A 24,417-nucleotide genomic window follows, 5' to 3' on the forward strand; every position below is an offset into this window, starting at 1 on the left:
CAATACAATATTTAGGTTTTTTGTTGTCCTAGGCTACCTGGCTAAATGCTTGCTCGCTAGCCTATCTTCCATCAATGGGCAACATTAGCTAGTTAACGTTAGCCTTCTACGCCGAGCTACATATTGAACTTCCATCCTCTCAGGTCAGTAGTACAACAATGTATGAATTCATGTTTAGTTCAGAATCGCCGTTATAAATCATAACCACAAGTCCAAATCCCTATCTACATCCATAACTAATTTTGGAAAGGCCCACATTTAGCTAGCTAGCGAGACACTGAAGAACAGTAACACAACGAGATGCAACAATTCAAATTGTTTCTGTCATTGACGTATGCCCTCAATGCGATTTGAAAAATACGACAATTCCAAACTCGCTTCCCTTTCCTTCAGCCAGGACAATTCACACGTAGAGACAGGGGACGCTGTTTCGCCCGCTCCAATTCTTTCTTCTGTGAGATTCATTCAGCCTCTAGCGAATTGAAGGAAAATTATGAAACCGAGGCGAAAGATACATTATTCTATATTTAGATTTTTTTCTAGGTACATTTTTGGGGGAAGCTTGGCTTCCATGAATACACACAACTGATCCTACCTTTTCTCCAGGAAGGACACAAACTCTTTATTGAGCCGAGGGAGACTCTTTATTTCCAGTAGGAGGCAGCATGCTCCTTACCTTCATGCTCCTTACAGACGATTGGCCATGCCACTGAGCTGTACTACAGGAAAGAACAACAGGAATACAAAAGGTATTCTCCAACCCAGAAATAGACGTGCTATTCATAAGTTGTTTTTATTCAGGAAAACTCTTTCTCACTGGGGTGTGGAGGCCACATTAAGGAATGTGATCAGGAGATTCCCTTACCTCACAGGGCCAGTTCAGGGAAACCACTAGGTGCTTGGCCAGGCTAATATGAGAGAGATAGAGAAAGGGGCGGTGCAGCGGCTTCATAAGGAATGTGGGTTGTTTGCTAATGAGGATGTTTATGAAGGGAGCCTGGGTTACGTGGGTTCAAAGAGAGCTGTGTGGTGTGTCAGAACCAATAAGAAGTCCCATGGAGATGGGAGAGGGAGGGATCAGAACCTTGTTTTCCCAAAGGGTGTTTTCTCTGTTGTGATTGATGTGGGAAAATACAAAAGCCTGATGAGTTCAGTTTCCTTACTCAGATAAAAACCCTATTCCACTGATCACTAAGCCATAGATCAACAACAATAGGCTTTGTACTGAGCTGCACTACTCCTACTAGCTCACTAAAATAGTTCATTATAAACAATCAATATCTGAAGGACTGGTCCAAGAACCGACCCAAGGTCTTTCAGTTGGCATAATGTAATGAATTGGGTTGAACCCATGCATACAGCATATTAAAAAGAAACCAACAAAACATCTGCGGCCGTATGGCTGCGTTTAGACAGTCAGCCCAATTCTGATATTTTTACCAATCACAACCACATCTTTTTCAGACCTGATCAAAAGACCAATTAGTGAGAAGAAGAAAAAAATCAGAATTGGGCTGTGTAAGTATCAATTGTCTCAGATTAGGAGTGCTAATCTTGGATCAGAAACCCCCTTGCCCATGTTATATTTTTCATTGTGATCTAAAAGGAAAAACTGATCCTAAAATCCACACACTAATATTACTCTGAGACACTTGATACAGCCCTGAAGTTAAATAATATTCAAAAGTTATGATTGTGTCTGCAGACATTTTATTGTCAATCTCAGCCAAGGAAGATACTAAATGTGGCAAGCATTTTGATAATGATGTGACTAAGGCTAATAGTTTGCTCTACATTACAATGTATAAAAGAATGGACAAAACCAAAGGGACTTCAATGACATCTTATGTGAACAGAATACTACTTAACAACAGCTTAAACATGATTGACACGAGCTTAAGAAACATCTGTCTACACACAAACACATTCACAGTGTAAAGAGTGTTCACTCCGGTTTAGACGCCAGGACACAGAAATACTCCAGCGTCACTTCCATGAGTGTGTCTGGTGATGTGACTCCCATCTCCTTCAGAAACCTGCAATATGACGTCAATATATTTGATCAAATAATTCCATGTGGGATGGACCATAAAAGTGGCATACAAGTAAATACAATTAATTCTTTTGATTATTTGTTCATTTCCTCACACATTTTTTTTGTTCATTTAATCTTTAGTCTAAGACTGACAGATGGAATTGTTTTAGATTGGTCATACCTATGGATCATTTAGCTATTTCATTGAGAATTTTAGGACCCCTTTAGGTATAATATATATATATATATATATATATTATTTTTTAAAGTATTTATTTTGGAAAATGACTAAAACCGATAGAAATGCATTGAATAACACATTCATAAATGGCTAAAAGGACTGTCAAAAAATGTATCAGAAGAAACAAGGTTTTGAAGTGTCTTTCCTAAATCTAGGAGATATAAATAAATAAAACTCAGGTATGGGGCCTCCCGAGTGGCACATCGGTCTAAGGCTGGAGGCGGCCTCCCGGATCTCGGTCATCAGTTGAACAGTGTTTCCACCAACACATTGGTGCTTCTGGCTTCCGGTTTAAGCGGGAGATTTTAAGGAAATGCGGTTTGGCGGGTCATGTTGCAGAGGACGTGTGACCCGACCTTCGCCTCCTGAGCCCATTGGGGAGTTGCAGCGATGAGACGGGAAAAGTGTGTAAAATACAAAAAACAGAATAATAATATAATAATATAATATATATTAAAAAACTCTGGAAATATATATATTTTTTACACATATTTAACCCCTTTTTTGGGATAGGCACAAATTTAACCCCTTATATTTAACCCCTTTTTTGGGATAGGCACAAAACTACCTGCACACTTCCATCCGTTTTTTAAACCGGTACTGGTTACCTTCAGACCAGTCCCGTGACACTTGTGGGCGTCCATTAGATTGTAGCCCAAACGGTCCGGACGTTACCAAACAGAATTTAGCACTTCGACGGTACTGACTTCAGACGAGACTCCTGGCACTTGTGGGGGTCGTAGAGCAAAGAAGAGAACACCATCGTGTTCATGAGAGTCTATACATACAATGGTCAATAGTTTGTAGGTCAAACTGTTCGGACGCTACAGATGATTTTCGGGATGTCTCATGGTATGACAAACACGGCTCTAGCTCTGTCACCTTTCACTGCAGATGCAGAAGTGTGACACTTGCGGATGCGTATCTCTAGCGTAAACTGACAGATTTTGATGGGGATTTTTTTTGTTATGCAACTTAGACTGACACACCGGTTTATTAATCGACTCCACCAGGTTAATTTGTTAATTAGCTAATTAGTTCATCCATTCAGTAATTGGTTCATTCATCCATTCAGTCATTCATTCATCCGTTGATTGATCAGGGTTGTTACCTGTCGAGTGTTCTCTGCAGCAGTGTGGTGGCAGCATCAGGCTCGGCCCTCTGGAAGGCCTGGTACGTGGAGAAGGACTCCATGAAGCCCACTATGTTCCTCACTGAGATGTGCTGCTTCAGTGGGATACACTCAATCCTGAAAGAAGAACAGATACACACACACTGTTGAATTGAGAGGAGAGTCATAGTGGATCCCCTATTTACCCAGGGGGGCCAAGAGGTCATAATATTGAATACTCCTGCAGTTTATTGAGTACAACATTTGATTTTGACCACCTGAGAGTCACTAGATGTGAGTACATTACTTCTGTGTATGTATGTGTATATATATATATATATAACAGGCTGTTATACTGGGTTCTCAGAGGCTGTATGAGTTACCTCTCTTTGTCAGGGAAGGGGATAGCAGTGTAAAGCTCCTTTAGTTTGGTGTTGGACACGGCTACCTGTGTGCTGGTGTATGGTAACAGCACCTTCTTGAACTGGGGATAGCAAAGTCAAATCTCAGTCAGGAAACTAACAAACATTTTGTAAGCATACTGTAGATGATAAAAACTATTGTACCTAGTAATAAACATGACACACTAAACAGATTAAGTGGCATTGGTTTGTCACCATAAAAATAGAATGTCATTCTAGTTCTGTGTTTTTCACCTCATCACAGATGTCAGTGAGTCTGTCCCCACATGAGCCGTAATGGAGTCTGAAGTTATCAGCAAAGCCAAGCAGAGCCATGCAGCCACAAGGCTTCAGGACCCGGCCTGCCTCCAAGAGGAACCGCTGCTGGTCAAACCAATGGGCCGCTGAGGCTGCAGTCAGTAGGTCCACAGAAGCATCCGGAAACGGCAGCTCCTCAGCTGTCCCTTTCCTGTATAGTAAGTATTAAGACACAGCACCAAACATTGAGGATTTCTACATAAACTAACATATTAACTAGGGGCCTATTGAAAGTGGGAAGCTACTGCTGACCTTTGTGCTGAGTGTAATTGACCGTCTCTGCAGATTGTCATCACTGTTTCTTTTTAAACAACATACATGTTGGTTTTACGAGCCAAGTGTGGACCAAAACATTTATTCCCATTCAAAATCATATTATCCCTAAACCCTAAATAACCCTAACCAAACTCTAAAATAGCAGTTTTTCTTAATGTATGGGGAATGGCAAAATGTCCCCACTTGTCACATTTTCCTTGTTTTACTATCCTTGTGAGGACTTTTGGACCTCAAACGGATAGCAAGGTTAAACACACACATAGACACATTCAAAAACCTGTAGGTGATGTTGTTGAATCCTGCCACTGCCCTGGCCTCCTCCAGTTGGCATTCGCTGATGTCGATGCCCACCACTTCCTGAAAGTGTGGGGCCATCAGGCGTGAGTTCTGCCCCGTCCCACAGCCCAGGTCCACAGCTAGGGCATGAGGCTGGACTTTCTGAAGAGAGGGGACCAGTGAGACACTATATATCTAGCCTTCACTAAAGGAGAGTGATAGCTAGTGATAGTGTAAATGTGATGTTCAATACAGATAATATACAGTACCAGTTAAAAGTTTGGGGTCACTTAGAAATGTCCTTGTTTTTGAAAGAAAAACACAACCATCACTCCTGTGTTCCAATGGCACATTGAGTTAGATAATCCGAGTTTATAATTTTAAAAAGGCTAATTGATCATTAGAAAACCTTTTGCAATTATGTTAGCACAGCTAAAGGGTTTTCTAGATATTCCCTTAAATTCTGCCGTTTCCAGCTACATTAGTAATTTACAACATTAACTATGTCTACACTGTATTTCTGATCAATTTGAAGTTATTTTAAAATGACCCAATAAATTGCTTTGCTTTCTAAAACAAGGAAACTTCTAAGTGACCCCAAACTTGTGAACGGTAGTGTGTGTGTTATTATATATAAACACTCTGGTCTTTGCTAAATAGGTATTTCAAGCTTACGGTAAAAACATAAGATAATGGATGACAGTGTTTAGTGACCTATTGTTGCAATACTCAAAAGCATTTAGAAACAGGAAACGGTTGAGATAATGTTTATATCTGATTTAAAATGTCATAATCCTGAAATATTATGCAATAGAAATGAAAGTAAAAAAAATGCCCTCAGACACTGTGTGGAAGCATTACACCAAAGACTTATCTTAGACAACCTAAGATTTGTCAACTGTACAAGTCTAACGTCATGTAAAAGACATAGTCTATAACAGTAATATTATCTTTGCTTGGCTCACCTTCCTTTCCAGGTAATGCAGGATGATGTCTCTAATCTCCTCTGGGGGTACAAAGCGGTACCTCTGGTAGATGGAGGCATGGTGTTTCTCCTCAAACAGCCGGTAGGTCATGGTGCTCTGCGGTAAGCTGCTCCGCTAGCCTAGTGCTCTTTCCTGCTTGCAGTGACTCAGCAGATAGACCTACTCCTTCACTTAGGACCTTTTAATCATTACATGAAAAGAGGATACACATGAGTAGGACAGAGGAGGCTACTGGTAGTAGTCACTCAGTCACATAGAGAGGTTTAAAGCAACACCTGGGCTGCTAAGATCAAATACCTTGTCACCTCTTGACAAATTGCAAAACACTGATGTGTGTGTGATGTGTGCAACAATTTCAAAGATTTTACTGAGTTACAGTTCAAAAAGAAATCAGTCAATTGAAATACATTTATTACACCCGAATATATGAATTTCACATGATTGGGAATACAGATATGGATCCGTTGGTCACAGGTATCTTACAAAAGGTATGGGCGTGGATCAGAAATCCAGTCAGTATCTGGTGTGACGACCATGTCTCATGCAGGGTGACATCTTCTCATAGAGTTGATAAGGCTGTTGATCGTGGGATGCTGTCTCACGCTAACGGCTGTGCGAAATTGCTGGATATTGGTGGGAACTGGAACACGCTGTCGTACACATCAATTCAGAGCATCCCAAACATGCTCAATGGGGAACATGTCTGGTGAGTATGCAGGCAATGGAAGAATTGGGACATTTTCAGCTTCTAGGAATTGTCTACTGATCCTTGCAACACATGGAGCCGTACATTATAATGCTGGAACATGAGGCGATGGTGGCGGCTGAATGGTACGACAATGGGCCTCTGGATCTCATGGTATCTCTGTGCATTCAATTTGTCATTGATAAAATGCAAATGTGTTCGTTGTCCGTAGCTTATGCCTGCCCATACCCTCACCACCATGTGGAACTCTGTTCACAAGGTTGACATCAGTAAACCACTCGCCACACACACACGTGGTTTGCGGTTGTACAGCCAAATTCTCTAAAACGATGTTGGAGGATTATGTAAGATAAACATTAAAGTATCTAGCAACAGCCCTGGTGGAAATTCCTGTAGTCAGCATGTCCCTCAAAACATGAGACATATGTGGCATTGTGTTGTGACAAAGCTGCACATTTTGTCACCAGCACAAGGTGCACCTGTGTAATGATCATGCTATTTATTCAGCTACTTGATGTCACACCTGGCAAGTGGATGGATAATCTTGGCAAAGGAGACATGCTCACCGACATGGATGCAATCAAGTGTATGCATTCGGAAAATGTCTGGCATCTTTTATTTCAGCTCATTAAACCAACACTTTACATGTTGTTTACATTTTTGTTCAGTGTAGATTATGCATTAAGACAAATTGTGAAACTAGACTGGGTACTATGATGCAGCGATTAGGTTAATGAACAGAACATTTTCTAAACAATAGCAAAACAGAAGAACAAGTGCAGACATTTAATTAGTCTCCTGAAAGTCTGCAATGAAGTTATACACAATTGTAATGTCAAATAACAAAATCACCTTACATAATTTTAATGCAGCTTGTAAAACTCTCATCTGAAAATTTCACCACAAACATTGCCAGGACTGGTTGGTCTTTTTGCAGGTAGGAATGCGAGACAATACATCCACACGAAAGTATAATTAAATCATTTTCAAACCCCTGGTAGTTCCTGAATAATGCAAACAATGAAAATACATGTAAGTCATGCATGGACATTTGCCGAGATGGTGCACGTGTTTACATGGTTCTGCACATCCTTCAGATGACAAATCTTACACTACCAACACATTGAAAAGTTGATTTCATTATACTTTCCTGCGGATATATTGTCTCACATTCAGACATAACTGACACATTTACGAAAGCTCAACACCCCTTGAATATGGCCGGTGTCAGTAAACCTCGGTGAAAGGGCGTCATTAAATTGTTGCCAGCAGCACAGTAACTAATGCTCTGGATAACATGAAAACAGCCTAACCAGCTGTGTTAGGGCAAGTAAAATGGTCAGAGGTGTTCTCTCGTGTGTCTAACGTTAGCTAGAAAGCTAGCCAGTTAGCTTGGGTACTTGACTGCGTTTGGGCAGAACGCTCAGATCAACACTACTCCTCGGCCAGAGCGTCCAGTGTGCGCTCTGAACACAGAGAGCGAAATGCTCTGAATTCACAAACCGACAACATTCTGAAAATTAGAACGTCAAGAGCGCACTCTGGCACTCCAGATTGAATTTACGAATACACGCTCAGTTATGTGGACGTAGTTACAGTAGAGCGTGGCAAGGATAGGGAGACTTGCAACAGATAGCGAAAACAATTGCTAGTTACATAGCTAGAAAATACTTCACGTTGATGTGGTTAGTTATGCGACATAAAAACCACATAAGCTAGTTAATGTCTGCACGGTTGTTTACCTGCGGTCTCACAGAAAGCGCTCTGTCCACACCCTAATCAACGACACTCGGAAGCAAGCCTCTGGAAGTAAACTTCAGTCGCCAAACAACCTCACGAATATAAAGGCAAATGTTAATATTGAAACGTAAAAAAGCTGCCAAACAGCTTCTTATTCGATGAGGTTTAACGGCGATTGGCATCCAACAAATGTTGCATTACCGCCACCTACTAGACTGGAGTATAACGCTCATACGTTTCTTAAAAAAAAAAAAATACAACATACACCCTACCATCTAACGCTACACTCACAAAAAATACCATACTCCACTATTTAGTCCTACTTCAAGCCAACAGCCTGAAAGGACACACCCCTGTCAGGCAACTCCAGTCTTCCAGGGCCTGATTGGTGTCACACTTGTTCTCCATCCTTAGCAAACACAGCTGATTAATCAAATTGCATTCTAAACTGAAGATCATGATTAGGTGAGTATTGGAGTCAGGTGTGTTAGCTTGGGCTGGGGCAAAACTGTGACACCCATCAGGCCCTCGAGGACTGAAATTGCCCACCCCTGCGTAACTCTTCTGATGTCAACCGCCACAACCTCTATTTTCTGCGACTTTACGGTCCATCCCTGCAGTACAGTTGATAACCATTGCTATAAATGTCAAACGTATATCACTTGTTGGTTTATCCCTCAGTACTGGTAAAGGTTGCTGGATCGAATCCCCAAGCTGACATGGTAAAAATCTGTCTTTCTGCCCCTGAGCAAGGCAGTTAACCCACTGTTCCCCGGGCACCGAAGACGTGGATGTCAATTAAGGCAGCGCCTCACACCTTTCTGATTCAGAGGGGTTGGGTTAAATGCGGAAGACACATTTCATTTGAAGGCATTCAGTTGAACAACTGACTAGGTATCCCCCTTTCCCTACTCACACCATTCCTCTCAGGATCCCTTGACCCATCTTCCTCTACTTTCTTCACTGCCTCAGCATATGACAATTTCTGCACTACTAACCCTGGAAACCTCAACCTGCCTCTCTCGCACAGGACATTTCTGATACCCAGCACCATGGGCACCCCTACAATTAACAAATACCACTACTTTTCCCAATGCTACACATTCTTTTGTCTCATGCCCTTCTGCACTCTTCTCACACCTAGGAACCTCCCTCCTACACTGCTGCCACATGCCCATAAGCTTGACACCTGTAACAACGTAATGTATTCAGCACAAAAGCTTGTACAGGATAATTGATATATCCCAATATCACTTTGTCGGGCAAAGACTCAACATTAAAACTCAAAAGAACAGACAATGACTATTCTGTTTCTCCACTCATGCCACCCTTTCTGCGTTGCACCAAACATCACAAACACCGGGAATCTTCCCCTTCAGTTGGTCAGCTTTCACATTTACTTCTACCCAGTAATCACACCTTTCAATGGCACCCTTTTCTTGAGAGCAAAACAATTCACATCTCTTGCCCCCATTTGTTTAACACGGAGCGCCTGCTCCCTCTGACCAGCAGAAACACAAACAATTATTACAAGACCACTTCTGGTTACCTATACTGATTCCACAGCACCCAACTCTGTTTTCACCCACCCTGAAACCACACATGGATCAGCCAAAAGGCAACGGTACACTTTTTCCGCAACTTCACCTACTGTCACAGACTCATCTTTATCCTGACCCTCAGTGCAAGCCTCGGGCTCTGAGAACTTCACACCTGCCACCTTCGATACTTCACCCTCCCTCTCTCTCTTAGACCTCCTCTGCCACTCTTGCCTCCATTCCTCCTCTGTATTCCAAGTATAATTCTCCTTATGATAATACTGCACTTCTTCTGACATCTTGTTCTTGCCTTGTCAAGAGATGCCATTTAACCAGCTGTCACAATCTCCGTACAATCATAAACCCCTTGGGATGTAGCGCTCAACAGTGCATCCCACTTGTAAAGCCAGCTGTAACAACTCTACTGCCAGTGTCGTTATAGGAGGTGAGAGATTGTTCCGTTTGTTACTGTTGTCCGGCCAAATATCACATGAAAACATTAGTTCTGCTAGACAAAGCAAAGAAAATAGGCAACACAGTTGGTCAAAATAAGTAACACATTATTATGTTCAGTTACGTGAAATCGCCCTAAGAACTGTTTTGGAAATGATGGTTTCTAGTTACATACCATGTAAAAGTTCCTATTAGACTAAATCAAAAGCCAAACCAAAGAGACAACATACTTTTTGTTATTAGAAAAAAAACGTGTTTCTCCTCAAAAGCTTACAGCCTCAGCTAACTTCTACACACTAGAAATGACCCAATCCTCACAATGCTTCATAAGCCTACTATATTCACACACACTGACACAAGACATGGAGTGTTCGGGTTTCTGTACCAATTAGCCTTCTGATTCCCAAGCAACAGTGCCCTCTTGCTCTGACTGTCAAGGCCAGCATTTGGTGTCTCATGAATGGGGCTTCACTGTCTGTTAATGCCAAGTCATAACTTTTCTGTTTTACCCAATGTTACAGGCAGCAGAGCTAAATAAAAACTCAGAAATTATGAGCATGAGAGAATAGGAGCAATCCACAATCCAAATAAACCTCAAATAAAAAGTTCTGCGAGCCAGCACTGCTTTTCTATGTTGTTTTTGCCACTTGTTGGAATCAGACGAAGATGTTGGAGAGAAGTGCTGTTATAATTGGAAAGATGTTATCAGGAGGCTGGCCAGCCAGTTCCTCTTTGCATTTCATATCATAGTACATCTGCAGCAGAGAATCCCTCAATCCTGAACCGCTCATTCCAACAATGACACAATGGTCTTCGGCTACCCACCCTTTCCAAAGGGATTATTTCTTCAGCAAGGCTGCCACCCTTAGTATTAGTTTTGGGAATAATGATAAGAAGGGCCTCTGGGCAGTATCTGAAATAACTTATTACTTCTTATCACTAAAATCCCTATTTTTCCATATCTGGCATATGAACATTTAAGCATCTATGGGGTTTTCAGCAGTATTCAGGCATTTCAGTCATTGCTGAAGTGAGGAACTCATACTTTTGGTTTGTTGAAATCTGCTGCTGTGAACAACACATAAAAATACATTTCAATCTATTTTCTTAAATGCGTCATATTTTCACCAACATTGAATGAGATGTCAATGCTTTCCCCTCTATGTCATCATCAGTTCCATGATAGAGCTACTAGCCAATTGGCCCTCTCACAAAGCCAAATACGTCTTGGTGCAATGAGGGTCTGCTCTCTCTCTCAAACAACACGACAAGTCAGTGTCTGATTAATGGCCATCCCCTTCCACGATATACAGCCACAGAGCAGGCTAGGGGTCAGATTTATTATACTTTTGTTCTTATGAGTCAGCATTATTCTGTAGACTGAGGCCCCAATGACAATTTTTATTTTTATTTCTTTATTTCACCTTTATTTAACCAGGTAGGCAAGTTGAGAACAAGTTCTCATTTACAATTGCGACCTGACCAAGTTAAAGCAAAGCAGTTCGACACATACAACGACACACATGGAGTAAAACAAACATAGTCAATAATACAGTATAAACAAGTCTATATACGATGTGAGCAAATGAGGTGAGATAAGGGAGGTAAAGGCAAAAAAAGGCCATGGTGGCAAAGTAAATACAATATAGCAAGTAAAACACTGGAATGGTTGATTTGCAGTGGAAGAATGTGAAAGTAGAAATAAAAATAATGGGGTGCAAAGGAGCAAAATAAATAAATAAAATAAGTCCAGTAGGGAAAGAGGTAGTTGTTTGGTGCTAAATTATAGGTGGGCTATGTACAGGTGCAGTAATCTGTGAGCTGCTTTGACAGTTGGTGCTTAAAGCTAGTGAGGGAGATAAGTGTTTCCTATTTCAGAGATTTTCATAGTTCATTCCAGTCATTGGCAGCAGAGAACTGGAAGGAGAGGCGGCCAAAGAAAGAATTGGTTTTGGGGGTGACTAGAGAGATATACCTGCTGGAGCGTGTGCTACAGGTGGGAGATGCTATGGTGACCAGCGAGCTGAGATAAGGGGGGACTTTACCTAGCAGGGTCTTGTAGATGACATGGAGCCAGTGGGTTTGGCGACGAGTATGAAGCGAGGGCCAGCCAACGAGAGTGTACAGGTCGCAATGGTGGGTAGTATATGGGGCTTTGGTGACAAAACAGATGGCACTGTGATAGACTACATCCAATTTGTTGAGTAGGGTATTGGAGGCTATTTTGTAAATGACATGGCCGAAGTCGAGGATTGGTAGCATGAGTGAAGGATGCTTTGTTGCGAAATAGGATGCCAATTCTAGATTTAACTTTGGATTGGAGATGTTTGATGTGGGTCTGGAAGGAGAGTTTACAGTCTAACCAGACACCTAGGTATTTGTAGTTGTCCACGTATTCTAAGTCAGAGCCGTCCAGAGTAGTGATGTTGGACAGGCGGGCAGGTGCAGTCAGCGATCGGTTGAAGAGCATGCATTTAGTTTTACTTGTATTTAAGAGCAATTGGAGGCCACGGAAGGAGAGTTGTATGGCATTGAAGCTTGCCTGGAGGGTTGTTAACACAGTGTCCAAAGAAGGGCCGGAAGTATACAGAATAGTGTCATCTGCGTAGAGGTGGATCAGAGACTCACCAGCAGCAAGAGCGACATCATTGATGTATACAGAGAAGAGAGTCGGTCCAAGAATTGAACCCTGTGGCACCCCCATAGAGACTGCCAGAGGTCCGGACAGCAGACCCTCCGATTTGACACACTGAACTCTATCAGAGAAGTAGTTGGTGAACCAGGCGAGGCAATCATTTGAGAAACCAAGGCTGTCGAGTCTGCCGATGAGGATGTGGTGATTGACAGAGTCGAAAGCCTTGGCCAGATCAATGAATACAGCTGCACAGTAATGTTTCTTATCGATGGCGGTTAAGATATCGTTTAGGACCTTGAGCGTGGCTGAGGTGCACCCATGACCAGCTCTGAAACCAGATTGCATATCAGAGAAGGTATAGTGTGATTCGAAATGGTCGGTAATCTGTTTGTTGACTTGGCTTTCAAAGACCTTAGAAAGGCAGGGTAGGATAGATATAGGTCTGTAGCAGTTTGGGTCTAGAGTGTCCCCCCCTTTGAAGAGGGGGATGACCGCAGCTGCTTTCCAATCTTTGGGAATCTCAGACGACACAAAAGAGAGGTTGAACAGGCTAGTAATAGGGGTGGCAACAATTTCGGCAGATCATTTTAGAAAGAAAGATTGTCGATCCAGATTATCTTGCCCGGCTGATTTGTAGGGGTCCAGATTTTGCAGCTCTTTCAGAACATCAGCTGCCTGGATTTGGGAGAAGGAGAAATGGGGAAGGCTTGGGCGAGTTACTGTGGGGGGTGCAGTGCTGTTGACCGGGGTAGGAGTAGCCAGGTGGAAAGCATGGCCAGCCGTCGAAAAATGCTTATTGAAATTCTCAATTATGGTGGATTTATCAGTGGTGACAGTGTTTCCTATCTTCAGTGCAGTGGGCAGCTGGGAGGAGGTGTTCTTATTCTCCATGGACTTTACAGTGTCCCAGAACCTTTTTGAGTTAGTGTTGCAGGAAGCAAATTTCTGCTTGAAAAAGCTAGCCTTGGCTTTTCTAACTGCCTGTGTATAATGGTTTCTAGCCTCCCTGAACAGCTGCATATCACGGGGGCTGTTCGATGCTAATGCAGAACACAATAAATATCCCAGAACTGAGGGTGTATCTATACATTCTTTACTCCTGTGGTCTGGTCCTGGTCTGGACTCACTCTGATCACCTGGTGTGACAGTGGCTCCAGAAGTGATGTGGGACTGAGGGATAGGAGTACATCCCTCTTTTGCCCCAGTTTGGGCCACTTATTCAGAGAAAGTATGGATGAGAAACAACCCGCTGTTCCCTGCCCTATATCACACACAAACATACACACGCACAGACACACACACTTTCCATGATTTGTGGGGGTGGAAATCTGGCACAGCAAGCTGCTTATTTTGTTCCAGGAGTGAAACCCACTTTCTATTGAATGTTCTGGTTGGCTATATTTTACCAAACATTGTGATGGACTCAAGGGGTATGGAGAGGCATATTTTCCTAAGGCAATGTTATTTACTGTTTCTTCTGTGATTGTTTTACAGATGTCCCCTGCTATGCCCATACAGTTAGGACAAGCTCCTGTGACATCCACTCTCTCTACATCTTACCACACACACAGATACACACATGCAGGCTTACAAACAAACTTGTATCCATGAAGCAAAACCTCTAGAGACTGAAAGTGCTTTGCTAGGTACTTTTCCCTGTATATACTATTCCCTCTGCTTTGAGTCCCAATGTAAGGAATCAATGTCCTCCTGCCTCAGTGACAAACTGGGTCATTTGGTCTCTCGAGATTACTCCTCTGAGGGATCCTATGCTATCCACACACACACACACACATCTCATATCACGGGCTGTGTTTGTCTGCTTGTGAAGTACGTAAAACTGGAGCCAGAATGACAAACTATATTAGATAACATACCACTCATTGGCAAGCTTTAGTAATATAAATGTACACCTGTCAAGATCGTCATAATAACTGGACCAAAGCGCAGCGTGATCTGGGCTCCACATCTTTATTCTATGTGAACCGCAAAACAATAAATGAACAAAACGTGCCGCTACAATAGTGCTCACAGGCAACTATACATAGTCAAGATCCCACAAAGCACAATGGGGAAAATGGCTGCCTAAATATGATCCCCAATCAGAGACAACAATAAACAGCTGCCTCTGATTGGGAACCATACCAGGCCAACATAAATCATTAATCACCTAGATAACCCACCGTAGTCACTGTCACGCCCCAACCAACATAGAGAATAAACAGCTCTCTATGGTCAGGACGTGACAACAGCATTAACAACTTCCTTAATTGTTCATCACTAACTAAATATTGAAGTTTCCACAGGGGAAACATCATAGTCTCAGTCATCTGTAGCTAGTCCTCTGGCTTGCAGGCTAGCAGGTAGAAATACCTGACTCCGACCACAACCTCAGTCTCTGGGGAGGTCACCTCCATCACAGCCAACAGTCTGGAGAGGACAGAGAGAGATGTTAGATATAACGTTAAATGATGCCTTTACATTTCATATGATTCTGTACGAATCTGGGGAAGCTCCATTTAGTAAGATATGTTCCGTTTCATATGGTATGTATTAATTTGTGGATGTCAATCACCCATTTCGTATGATATGTTACAAATTACACTTCTTTTATATGTTACGAATTTACAAACCGTACAATAGTTACAAATTTGCAAAATGTATGATATGTTACGAATTCTAGCTAGGTTGCTAGGTTGCTAACATTTGCTAGCTGGCTAACGTTAGCTAGGCTAGGGTTAGGGAAGGGTTAGCTGAAAGGGTTAAGGTTAGGGTTAGGGGAAGGGTAGGCTTACTATGTTATGTCTAGTCTATGAGACCTGGCTGTTCATCCAAACACACTCCTGCCTAGACACAACTGTTCAACACAAAATGAGCAATGAGTTAGTTTCGCAATGCAATCCTTCCAATTGTTCTTAATCACTCGGCTACTGGAGGAACCCTGGAAATCGAGGCTAGCATTGAATTGTGAATCAATTCAACAATTATTGTACATGGGAATACAGTAGCAACAATGGCAGATATAACAGTGGATGCAATGGTACTCAGGCCTCACCACTCTTTCTCTGTGTAGGGGATGGAGTTGTAGGACTTTTTGTAGAGAGCCACAGAGTTGGGGCCCAGGCAGAGGTTACGATAGGGCAGGAGGGCAGCATAAAAAAAAAGACAAATGCTGTTGAAAAAACACACAACAAATCTACTGTATGCATTGAGAATCTGTACATCGCCAATCTATCAAAAATGTGCATTGCGTTTTGTTTTCTACAGTGTTTAGAATGGTACATTTCCACTGTTTATGGATAATATACTTTTATTCAATTCTCTAGAGTTGTCCAGACCTCCTTGAGGACTGTTGAGTGTGTGGTAGCAGTCGCCATAATGGATCTCCATGTACATGGTACAGTTGAGCGGATAGAGACGCCTTTAGGATGCAGGATCCTATGGGCTTCCTTGGAGGAACTGCGGCCGGTCAGGCAGTCATGGCCATCACCAGGTCCACTGAGCTGCGAAGGGCAGCTCTTTAGCCGGACACTCTCTGACAGACAGAGACAAGAGAGACACAATGATCAGCAGCCGGACGCTGTTTATAAAGAAACGAGAGACATAAAAATCAGGGCTACATAATACAGGCTATACTGAAGTTATTTGCTAGCCTAGTCTCAGATCTGTAAAGATATTTGCTAGCCTAGTCTCAGATCTGTAAAGATATTTACTAGCCTAGTCTCAGATCTGTTTCTGCTCTTTTGTATTCTATGACTGTAATGTAAAGATAGTTTGAGTCCACGTTAGTGTTACTCAAAACAAAACATGACACTCCAGTCCAGTCCACCTTTCTCCTCTCCCCTCTGGGGTTGGCTCTGACCTGTAGGAGATGTTAGGGGCGGTGACTCTGACCTGTAAGAGATGTTAGGGGCGGTGACTCTGACCTGTAAGAGATGTTAGGGGCGGTGACTCTGACCTGTAGGAGATGTTAGGGGCGGTGACTCTGACCTGTAAGAGATGTTAGGGGCGGTGACTCTGACCTGTAAGAGATGTTATTGGCGGTTACATGCTCCAGGGCCACCTCCTGCTGTGCAGGGCTCACGTCGGTCCCCAACACCGAGGAGAAGTGAGGAGGCAAAGAGCACAGTGCCCTGACCCACAGCCTACATCTACTGCCAGGTCAAAGGGCTGCATGCCCCTCTGTCAAAGAGGACACATCCCCATCACACAGAGGTATGATACATTATTAGTACATATACACATTTTAAGGCAGGAGAAAGTATACTTACAATCTTTTTCTGCTGCAAAAACATTAAAAAGCTGGAACGAAACAGGCATTGATATAATTCTGTAATGTATTGCAATAGTATTTGCCATTGTAACTATACTGAACAAAAATATGAATGCAACATGCAACAATTTTACTAAGTTACAGTTCATATAAGGAAATCAGTCAATTTAATTAGGCCCTAATCTATAGATTTCTCATCCCAAATCTATGGATTTCACATGACTGAGCAGGGGCGCAGTCATGGCTGGTCTTGGGAGGGCAGAGGCCCACCCACTTGGGAGCCAGACCCAGCCAAATAGAATTTTCCCCACAAATAGCTTTATTCCAGACGGAAATACTCCTCAGTTTCATCAGCTGTCCGGTTGGCTGCAGGTGAAGAAGCCAGATGTGGAGGTCCTGGGCTGGCGTGGTTACACATGGTCTGCGATTGTGAGGCCGGTTGGACGTACTGCAAAATTCTCTAAAACGACATTGGAGGCAGCTTATGGTTTAGAAATGAACATTCAATTCTCTGGCAAAAGCTCTGGTGGAGATTACTGCAGTCAGCATGCCAATTGCACACTCCCTCAAAACTTGAGACATCTGTGGCATTGTGTTGTGTGACAAAATGGCACATTTTAGAGAGTATTTATATTTTCCCCAGCACAAGGTGCACCTGTGTACTGACCATGCTCTTTAATCCGCTTCTTGTTATGCCACACCGGTCAGGTGGATGGATTATTTTGGAAAAGGAGAAATGCTCACTAACAGAGATGTAAACTAATTTGTGCACAAGACTTGAGAGAAATAGGCGTTTTGTGGGTATCAAAGATTTCTGGGATCTTTTATTTCAGTTCATGAAACATGGGACCAACACTTTACTTGATGCGTTTATATTTTATGTCCACAGAAGACTATAACCATATCATCTGAGCATATTCCATGATATTTGATTTAAGAAAAACAAACCGTCTGTATCCTGTGTAACAGGTATATGTCACTACTACCTTCTCTTCACGAAGGACAAGGCCTCTTCAATGAGCTGAGACTCTGTATTTCCAGTAGGAGGCAGCATGCTCCTTACCTTCAAACAGATGATGGGCCATGCCATGCCACTGAGCTATACTACAGGAGAAAACAACACAGGAATACAATGGTATTCTCCAGTCCAGAAAGAGACCTGTTTCTCTTACGGATTTTACTAAAACTCATGCAAGCTCTCTTTCTCACTGGGTTGTGGAAGCTACATTTAGGAATGTGATCACACACACACTACCTCATTCATCGCAGGAGATTCCCTTTCTTCCTAGGGCCAGTTCCAGGGAAACCACTAGGTGCTTGGCCAGGCTCGTATGAGACAGGCCCCAGATAGAGAGAGGAAGGGGCAGAGCAGCGGCTTCATGGGAATGTGTGTTTGCGAATTAGGCTGGGCTCATGGGGTCAAAGAGAGCTGTGTGCTGTGTCAGAACCAATAAGAAGTCCCATGGAGATGGGGGAAGGATCATAAAATTGTTTTCCTATGAGATGCTTTCCTTGTTGTGATTGATGTGGGAAAATACAAAAGCCTGAGGAGTTCAGTCTCCTTACTCAGATAAAAACCTTATTCCAACTGATCACTGAGCCATAGATCAACAACAACAGGCTTTATCCTGAGCTGCACTACCACTAGATCATTGAAAGAGTTAATCATAAACAGTCAATGTCTGAAGGACTGGTCCAAGAACCGATTAAAGGTCTTCTCTAAGTTTGCATGATGTTGTGAATTTGGTTGAACACATGCATACAGCATATATATATATTTTTTAAAGAACATCTGGGGCAGTGTGGCTACGTTTAGACAGGCAGCCCAATTCTGATGTTTTCGCATCAGATCTTTTCACATCAGGTCTTTTTCAGATCTGATCTGATTGCTCAAAAGACAAATGAGTGAAAAGGTATCAGAATTGGTCTGCCTGTCTAAACGCAGCCTAAGTATCAAGTGTCTCAGACCAGGATCAGATCCCCGTTGTCCATGTTATATTTTTCATTGTGATCTAAAAGGCAACACCGATCCTAAAATCCACACCCCTAATATTACTCTGAGACACTTGATACGGCCCTGAAGTTAAATAATATTCAACATTTACAATTGTGTCTACAGACACATTTTATTGTCAATCTCAGGCAAGGAAGATACTAAATGTGGCAAGCATTTTGATAATGATGTGACTAAGGTGAATAGTTTGCTCTACATTACAATGTATAATAGAAAAGAGCAGACAAAACCAAAGGGACTTCAATGACATCTTATGTGAACAGAATAACATTTCTAGTAACAGCTTGAACATGATTCACACAAGCCTAAACACAAGCTTAAGAAACATCTGTCTACACACAAACACATTCACAGTGTAAAGAGTGTTCACTCCGGTTTAGACGCCAGGACACAGAAATACTCCAGCGTCACTTCCATGAGTGTGTCTGGTGATGTGACTCCCATCTCCTTCAGAAACCTGCAATATGACGTCAACATATTTTATTAAATAATTCCATGTGGGATGGACCATAAAAGTGACATGGATGACATTTTGTATTTTTTCAATCATTTCATTCTTCATTTTTTTGTTCAATCATTTTTTTAAATAATCTCATTAGTTCATTCATTCACCCATAATCCATTCATCCATCTATTCAGTCATTCATCCGTTGATTGATCAGGGTTGTTACCTGTCGAGTGTTCTCTGCAGCAGTGCGGTGGCAGCATCAGGCTCGGCCCTCTGGAAGGCCTGGTACATGGAGAAGGACTCCATGAAGCCCACTATGTTCCTCACTGAGATGTGCTGCTTCAGTGGGATACACTCAATCCTGAAAGAAGAACAGATACACATACACTGTTGAATTGAGAGGAGAGTCATAGTGGATCCCCTATTTACCCAGGGGGGCCAAGAGGTTTATGTCAAGTAAGTCATAATATTGAATACTCCTGCAGTTTATTGAGAACAACATTTGATTTTGACCACCTGTGAGTCACTAGGTGTGAGTACATTACTTCTGTATATATATATATTTAATTCTCAAATAGAAACTCTGAGACACAGGGTCAAAGTCACACCATGAGAAATGTTTTAATGTGTAACAGGCTGTTCTACTGGGTTCTCAGAGGCTGTATGAGTTACCTCTCTTTGTCAGGGAAGGGGATAGCAGTGTAAAGCTCCTGTAGTTTGGTGTTGGCCACTGCTACCTGTGTGCTGGTGTATGGTAACAGCACCTTCTTGAACTGGGGATAGCAAAGTCAAATCTCATTCAGGAAACAGTCAGGAAACTTGGTACTTATATCAAACACAGAATTGTGAGGGTCTGTTGTATCATACAGGTGAGCCCATGGACTTTTTTTTTTAAATCACAAGAGAAATGTCTCAATATGGCAGCAAACAAAAATGTTGTAAGCATACTGTACATGAAAACAACAATTGTACTTAGTACCCAATGAAAATAAACATATGACACACTAAACCAATTAAGTAGCATTGGTTTTCACCTCATCACAGATGTCAGTGAGTCTGTCCCCACATGAGCCATAATGGAGTCTGAAGTTATCAGCAAAGCCAAGCAGAGCCATGCAGCCACAAGGCTTCAGGACCCGGCCTGCCTCCAAGAGGAACCGCTGCTGGTCAAACCAATGGGCTGCTGAGGCTGCAGTCAGTAGGTCCACAGAAGCATCCGGAAACGGCAGCTCCTCAGCTGTCCCTTTCCTGTATAGTAAGTATTAAGACACAGCACCAAACATTGAGGATTTCTACATAAACTAACATATTAACTAGGGGCCTATTGAAAGTGGGAAGCTACTGCTGACCTTTGTGCTGAGTGTAATTGACCGTCTCTGCAGATTGTCATCACTGTTTCTTTTTAAACAAAATACACGTTGGTTTTACATTTTCTCCCATTCAAAATCCTATTATCCCTAAACCCTAACCCTAAATCTAACCCTAACCCTTAACCCTAACCCCTAACTAAACCTTACCCTAACTCCTAACCCTAACCCTAATTTTATATGAGATTTGGTTTAAGGTTAAACCTTTTACTCCCAGGTTGTGTTTTATGATTGTCTTCCTCCTGCTTTTGAATTGTTGTGGGTGACCCCTCAGAGCTCTCGGCCTCTCATGTCCTCCCACTTTCTCCAGACTGGTCATAGGTGCAATAGGCCCGTGCAACCCAAGGTTTGAGACCAATACAAAAATAAACACTCTTAATCCCTAAACCCTAACCAAACTCTAAAATAGCAGTTTTTCTTAATGTATGAGGAACGGAAAAATGTCCCCACTTATCACATTTTTCTTGTTTTACTATCCTTGTGAGGAATTTTGGACCTCAAAAGGATAGCAAGGTTAAACACACACATAGACACATTCAAAAACCTGTAGGTGATGTTGTTAAACCCTGCCACTGCCCTGGCCTCCTCCAGTTGGCACTCGCTGATGTCAATGCCCACCACCTCCTGGAAGTGTGGGGCCAGCAGGCGTGAGTTCTGCCCCGTCCCACAGCCCAGGTCCACAGCTAGGGCATGAGGCTGGACATTCTGAAGAGAGGGGACCAGTGAGACACTATATATCTAGCCTTCACTAAAGGAGAGTGATAGCTAGTGATAGTGTAAATGTGATGTTCAATACAGATAATATACAGTACCAGTTAAAAGTTTGGACACACTAACTCATTCAAGGGTTTTTCTTTATTTTGACTCTTTTCTACATTGTAGAATATTAGTGAAGACATCAAAACTCTGAAATAACACATATGTAACCAAAAAATGGTTAAATACATCAAAATATATTTGATATTCTTCAAAGTTGCCACCTTTCGCCTTGATGACAGCTTTGCTCACTCTTGGCATTCTCTCATCCAGCTTCACCTGGAATGCTTTTCCAACAGTCTTGAAGTAGTTCCCACATATGGAGTGCAAATGGGCTATCTTCTGTATACCACCCCTACCTTGTCACAACACAACCGATTTGTTCAAACACATTAAGAAGGAAACACATTTTACAAATTAACTTTTAACTAGTAACACCTGTTAATGTAAATGCATTCCAAGTGACTACCTCATGAAGCTGGTTGAGAGAATGCCAAGAATGTGCAAAGCTGCCATCAAGGCAAAGGGTGGCAACTTTGAAGAATCTCAGATATATAAAACATATATTGATTTGTTTAACACTTTTTTGGTTACTACATGATTCCATATGTGTTATTTCATAGTTTTGATGTTTTCACTATTATTCTACAATGTAGAAAATATTAAAAATAAAGAAAAACCCTTGAATGGGTTGGTATTATATTAAACTCTGGTCTCACCTTCCTTTCCAGGTAATGCAGGATGATGTCTCTGGTCTCCTCTGGGGGTACAAAGCGGTACCTCTGGTAGATGGAGGCATGGTGTTTCTCCTCAAACAGCCGGTAGGTCATGGTGCTCTGCTGTCGTCTGCTCCGCTAGCCTAGTGCTCCTTCCAGCTTGCAGTGACTCAGCAGCGACACAGACACAGAGACTGATCTGCTCCTTCACTAGGATCTGTCAATCATTACATGGAAGGAGGAGAGATACTGTACATAAGGAGTAGGACAGAGGAGGCTACTGGTAGTAGTCACTCAGTCACATAGAGGAGAGGTTTAAAGAGATTCTGTGACACCTGGGCTGCTAAGATAAAATAACTTGTCGACTCTGACAAATTGCAAAACGTTGATTTGTCTGTGATGTGTGGAACGATAACGTCCGATAAGGGCCATGATAATGACATGCCCATAGATAGACTAGTAGTTTAAAACATGTCATAGTGTCTTACAGTATGTCTTATCCAGGTACCGCATTCAGTTAGATTGTGCATTTAAGACAAAAGTTGTGAAACTAGACTGGATCCCATGATGCAGGGATTAGGTTATCGAACAGAACAGTTTCCTGAACAATAACAAAAAACAAGAACAAGTACAGAAATGTTTAAATAGTCTTCTGAAAGTTTGCAATGAAGTCCTATTCAATTGTAATGTCAAATATAACAAAATCACCTTCCAAAATGCAATGTAGCTTGTAAAGCCATATGTGTTTCTCTCTCAGCTGAAAATTTCACGTAAGCAATGTTGCCAGGTCCCTCTCACAGTATTACCGGAAGTGTGCCCAGATTGTCCAAATAGCCATATGCATGCTGGGGCCTCAGTGTTAACCCTTGACTGTCCAGAATATTGAACCTATTGTAAACCCTTGCTGACCCAGAGCATGTATAACATTGGAGATGTTTACATTTAAATTGACAGTAATTACGTGATGATAAGCAAGTGATTTAACCCCCCCTAGAAGCATGACTAAATCATTTCTAGAGGGAGTGAATGGTGGAACATAGAGATGACAAACCTGCAATATAAGACAACATATCGGTCCATAGAAATAGGAAGGAACTGCACTGTATTTATTTGCAGCCTTTATGTTTATTTTTTGTTTTTATGTTTATTTTTTGTTCGATTATTTTTCATTACATTAGATTAGATTACACTTGTACAGTAAGATAAAGAAAATAATTATAAATGCTGACAAAAAACATGAAGCTACTGTAAGTGGTGCTTGACTGGCTGCAGGGGTGACAGGCGCAGGAGAGCAGAACTGGGTAATAACCGGAGCAGTTTAATATGCAAAACCAACGGCACCCAGAACAACAAGATATGGGTGCAAAATAACCCGTTGCGAACCAGTCAGAGTGCACAAACACATTACAAGAAACTATTTCACACACTGACATGGGAAACAAATGGAAAAATGAAAGGTGGGTCGGCGATGGCTAGAAGACCGGTGACGTCGAACGCCGAATGCCGCCCGAACAAGGAGAGGAACCGACTTCGGCGGAAGTCGTGACAGTTACAGTAACTTTCAGTTTTATGTGTCCATGCCTTGATAGTTCAGATTTTAGTGCAATGTAAAAATCTGTGTTCCATCATGCTGCTCATAATAGCATCATTCCACCAATTTGCTGCATTTTGAGAAGTGTAACTTGGTTTGATTTCACCTCATTTTAACATTCTTTCATAAATAACACTTTTACCCATCTCAAGAGGTTAATAAATAAAATAAAAAATGATTATAGTTAGTGACTGATAAAGGGGCAATCAGCAGTTGCTACATCCATTTTTGGACTTATAAATGAATGATATGTTACCATTGATTCTTGAAGAATATAACTTATAAATGCCTCATGAACTTAGTTCAACTGTCATACACCATCAGAACCCAAAATATAAGCTTGCTCTATTCCAATGTTGGTAAACAAAGTACATTTTAACAAACGCTATATAGCCTCAAAACACAGTTAAACAATCATTTTGATATTTCAGAGTGGTTCCAGTTCTCCAGCCCCATCCCTCAGCTTTTTACCGAAACAGGGGAGGGGAACAGCTTTGTGATGGTTTCTACTGCTGATTTCCACTTTAAGGGGCAAA

At 42.0% G+C, this 24,417-nt stretch overlaps 2 protein-coding genes across 3 annotated transcripts; both read right to left on the reverse strand.

The window, feature by feature from the left end:
• Positions 1-748: 748 nt before the first annotated feature.
• LOC109867629 (putative methyltransferase DDB_G0268948) lies at positions 749-8,288 on the reverse strand. The gene is made up of 7 exons (XM_031796347.1): positions 8,093-8,288; positions 5,624-5,822; positions 4,660-4,820; positions 4,044-4,257; positions 3,771-3,871; positions 3,388-3,525; positions 749-2,036 (listed from the first exon to the last, which is right to left on the reverse strand). Exons 2-7 carry the CDS (start codon positions 5,732-5,734, stop codon positions 1,946-1,948), a joined length of 816 nt encoding a protein of 271 aa, XP_031652207.1. The 5' UTR covers positions 5,735-5,822; positions 8,093-8,288; the 3' UTR covers positions 749-1,945.
• On the reverse strand, positions 749-23,123 carry LOC109904341 (putative methyltransferase DDB_G0268948). Of its 2 annotated transcripts, XM_031796339.1 has the most exons (8): positions 22,999-23,123; positions 22,294-22,507; positions 21,363-21,523; positions 20,486-20,699; positions 20,124-20,224; positions 19,675-19,812; positions 19,332-19,460; positions 749-1,907 (listed from the first exon to the last, which is right to left on the reverse strand). In XM_031796339.1, the coding sequence occupies exons 2-7, from the start codon at positions 22,402-22,404 to the stop codon at positions 19,370-19,372; spliced, it is 816 nt and encodes a 271-aa protein (XP_031652199.1). In that variant the 5' UTR covers positions 22,405-22,507; positions 22,999-23,123; the 3' UTR covers positions 749-1,907; positions 19,332-19,369. The 2 variants fall into 2 exon arrangements, with proteins under 2 accessions (XP_031652199.1, XP_031652196.1); XM_031796336.1 differs by lacking the exon at positions 749-1,907 and having other exon boundaries at positions 19,090-19,460.
• Between the last annotated feature and the right edge of the window lie 1,294 nt (positions 23,124-24,417).

Source organism: Oncorhynchus kisutch, linkage group LG2, assembly GCF_002021735.2.
Source record: "Oncorhynchus kisutch isolate 150728-3 linkage group LG2, Okis_V2, whole genome shotgun sequence".
Taxonomy (NCBI): Eukaryota; Metazoa; Chordata; class Actinopteri; order Salmoniformes; family Salmonidae; genus Oncorhynchus; species Oncorhynchus kisutch.

What these genes read in the sequence shown, in the direction of transcription:
- LOC109867629 (XM_031796347.1), bottom strand. Translation starts at nt 5,734, where the DNA reads ATGACCTACCGGCTGTTTGAGGAGAAACACCATGCCTCCATCTACCAG. An exon ending in TCACTGACATCTGTGATGAG is followed by an intron (nt 3,872 to 4,043) that starts GTGAAAAACACA and finishes TGCTATCCCCAG; the next exon opens with TTCAAGAAGGTGCTGTTACC. An exon ending in CCCTTCCCTGACAAAGAGAG is followed by an intron (nt 3,526 to 3,770) that starts GTAACTCATACA and finishes TTCTTCTTTCAG; the next exon opens with GATTGAGTGTATCCCACTGA.
- LOC109904341 (XM_031796339.1), bottom strand. Translation starts at nt 22,404, where the DNA reads ATGACCTACCGGCTGTTTGAGGAGAAACACCATGCCTCCATCTACCAG. An exon ending in TGCATTACCTGGAAAGGAAG is followed by an intron (nt 21,524 to 22,293) that starts GTGAGACCAGAG and finishes CCCTCTCTTCAG; the next exon opens with AATGTCCAGCCTCATGCCCT. An exon ending in CTGCAGAGAACACTCGACAG is followed by an intron (nt 19,461 to 19,674) that starts GTAACAACCCTG and finishes GTCATATTGCAG; the next exon opens with GTTTCTGAAGGAGATGGGAG.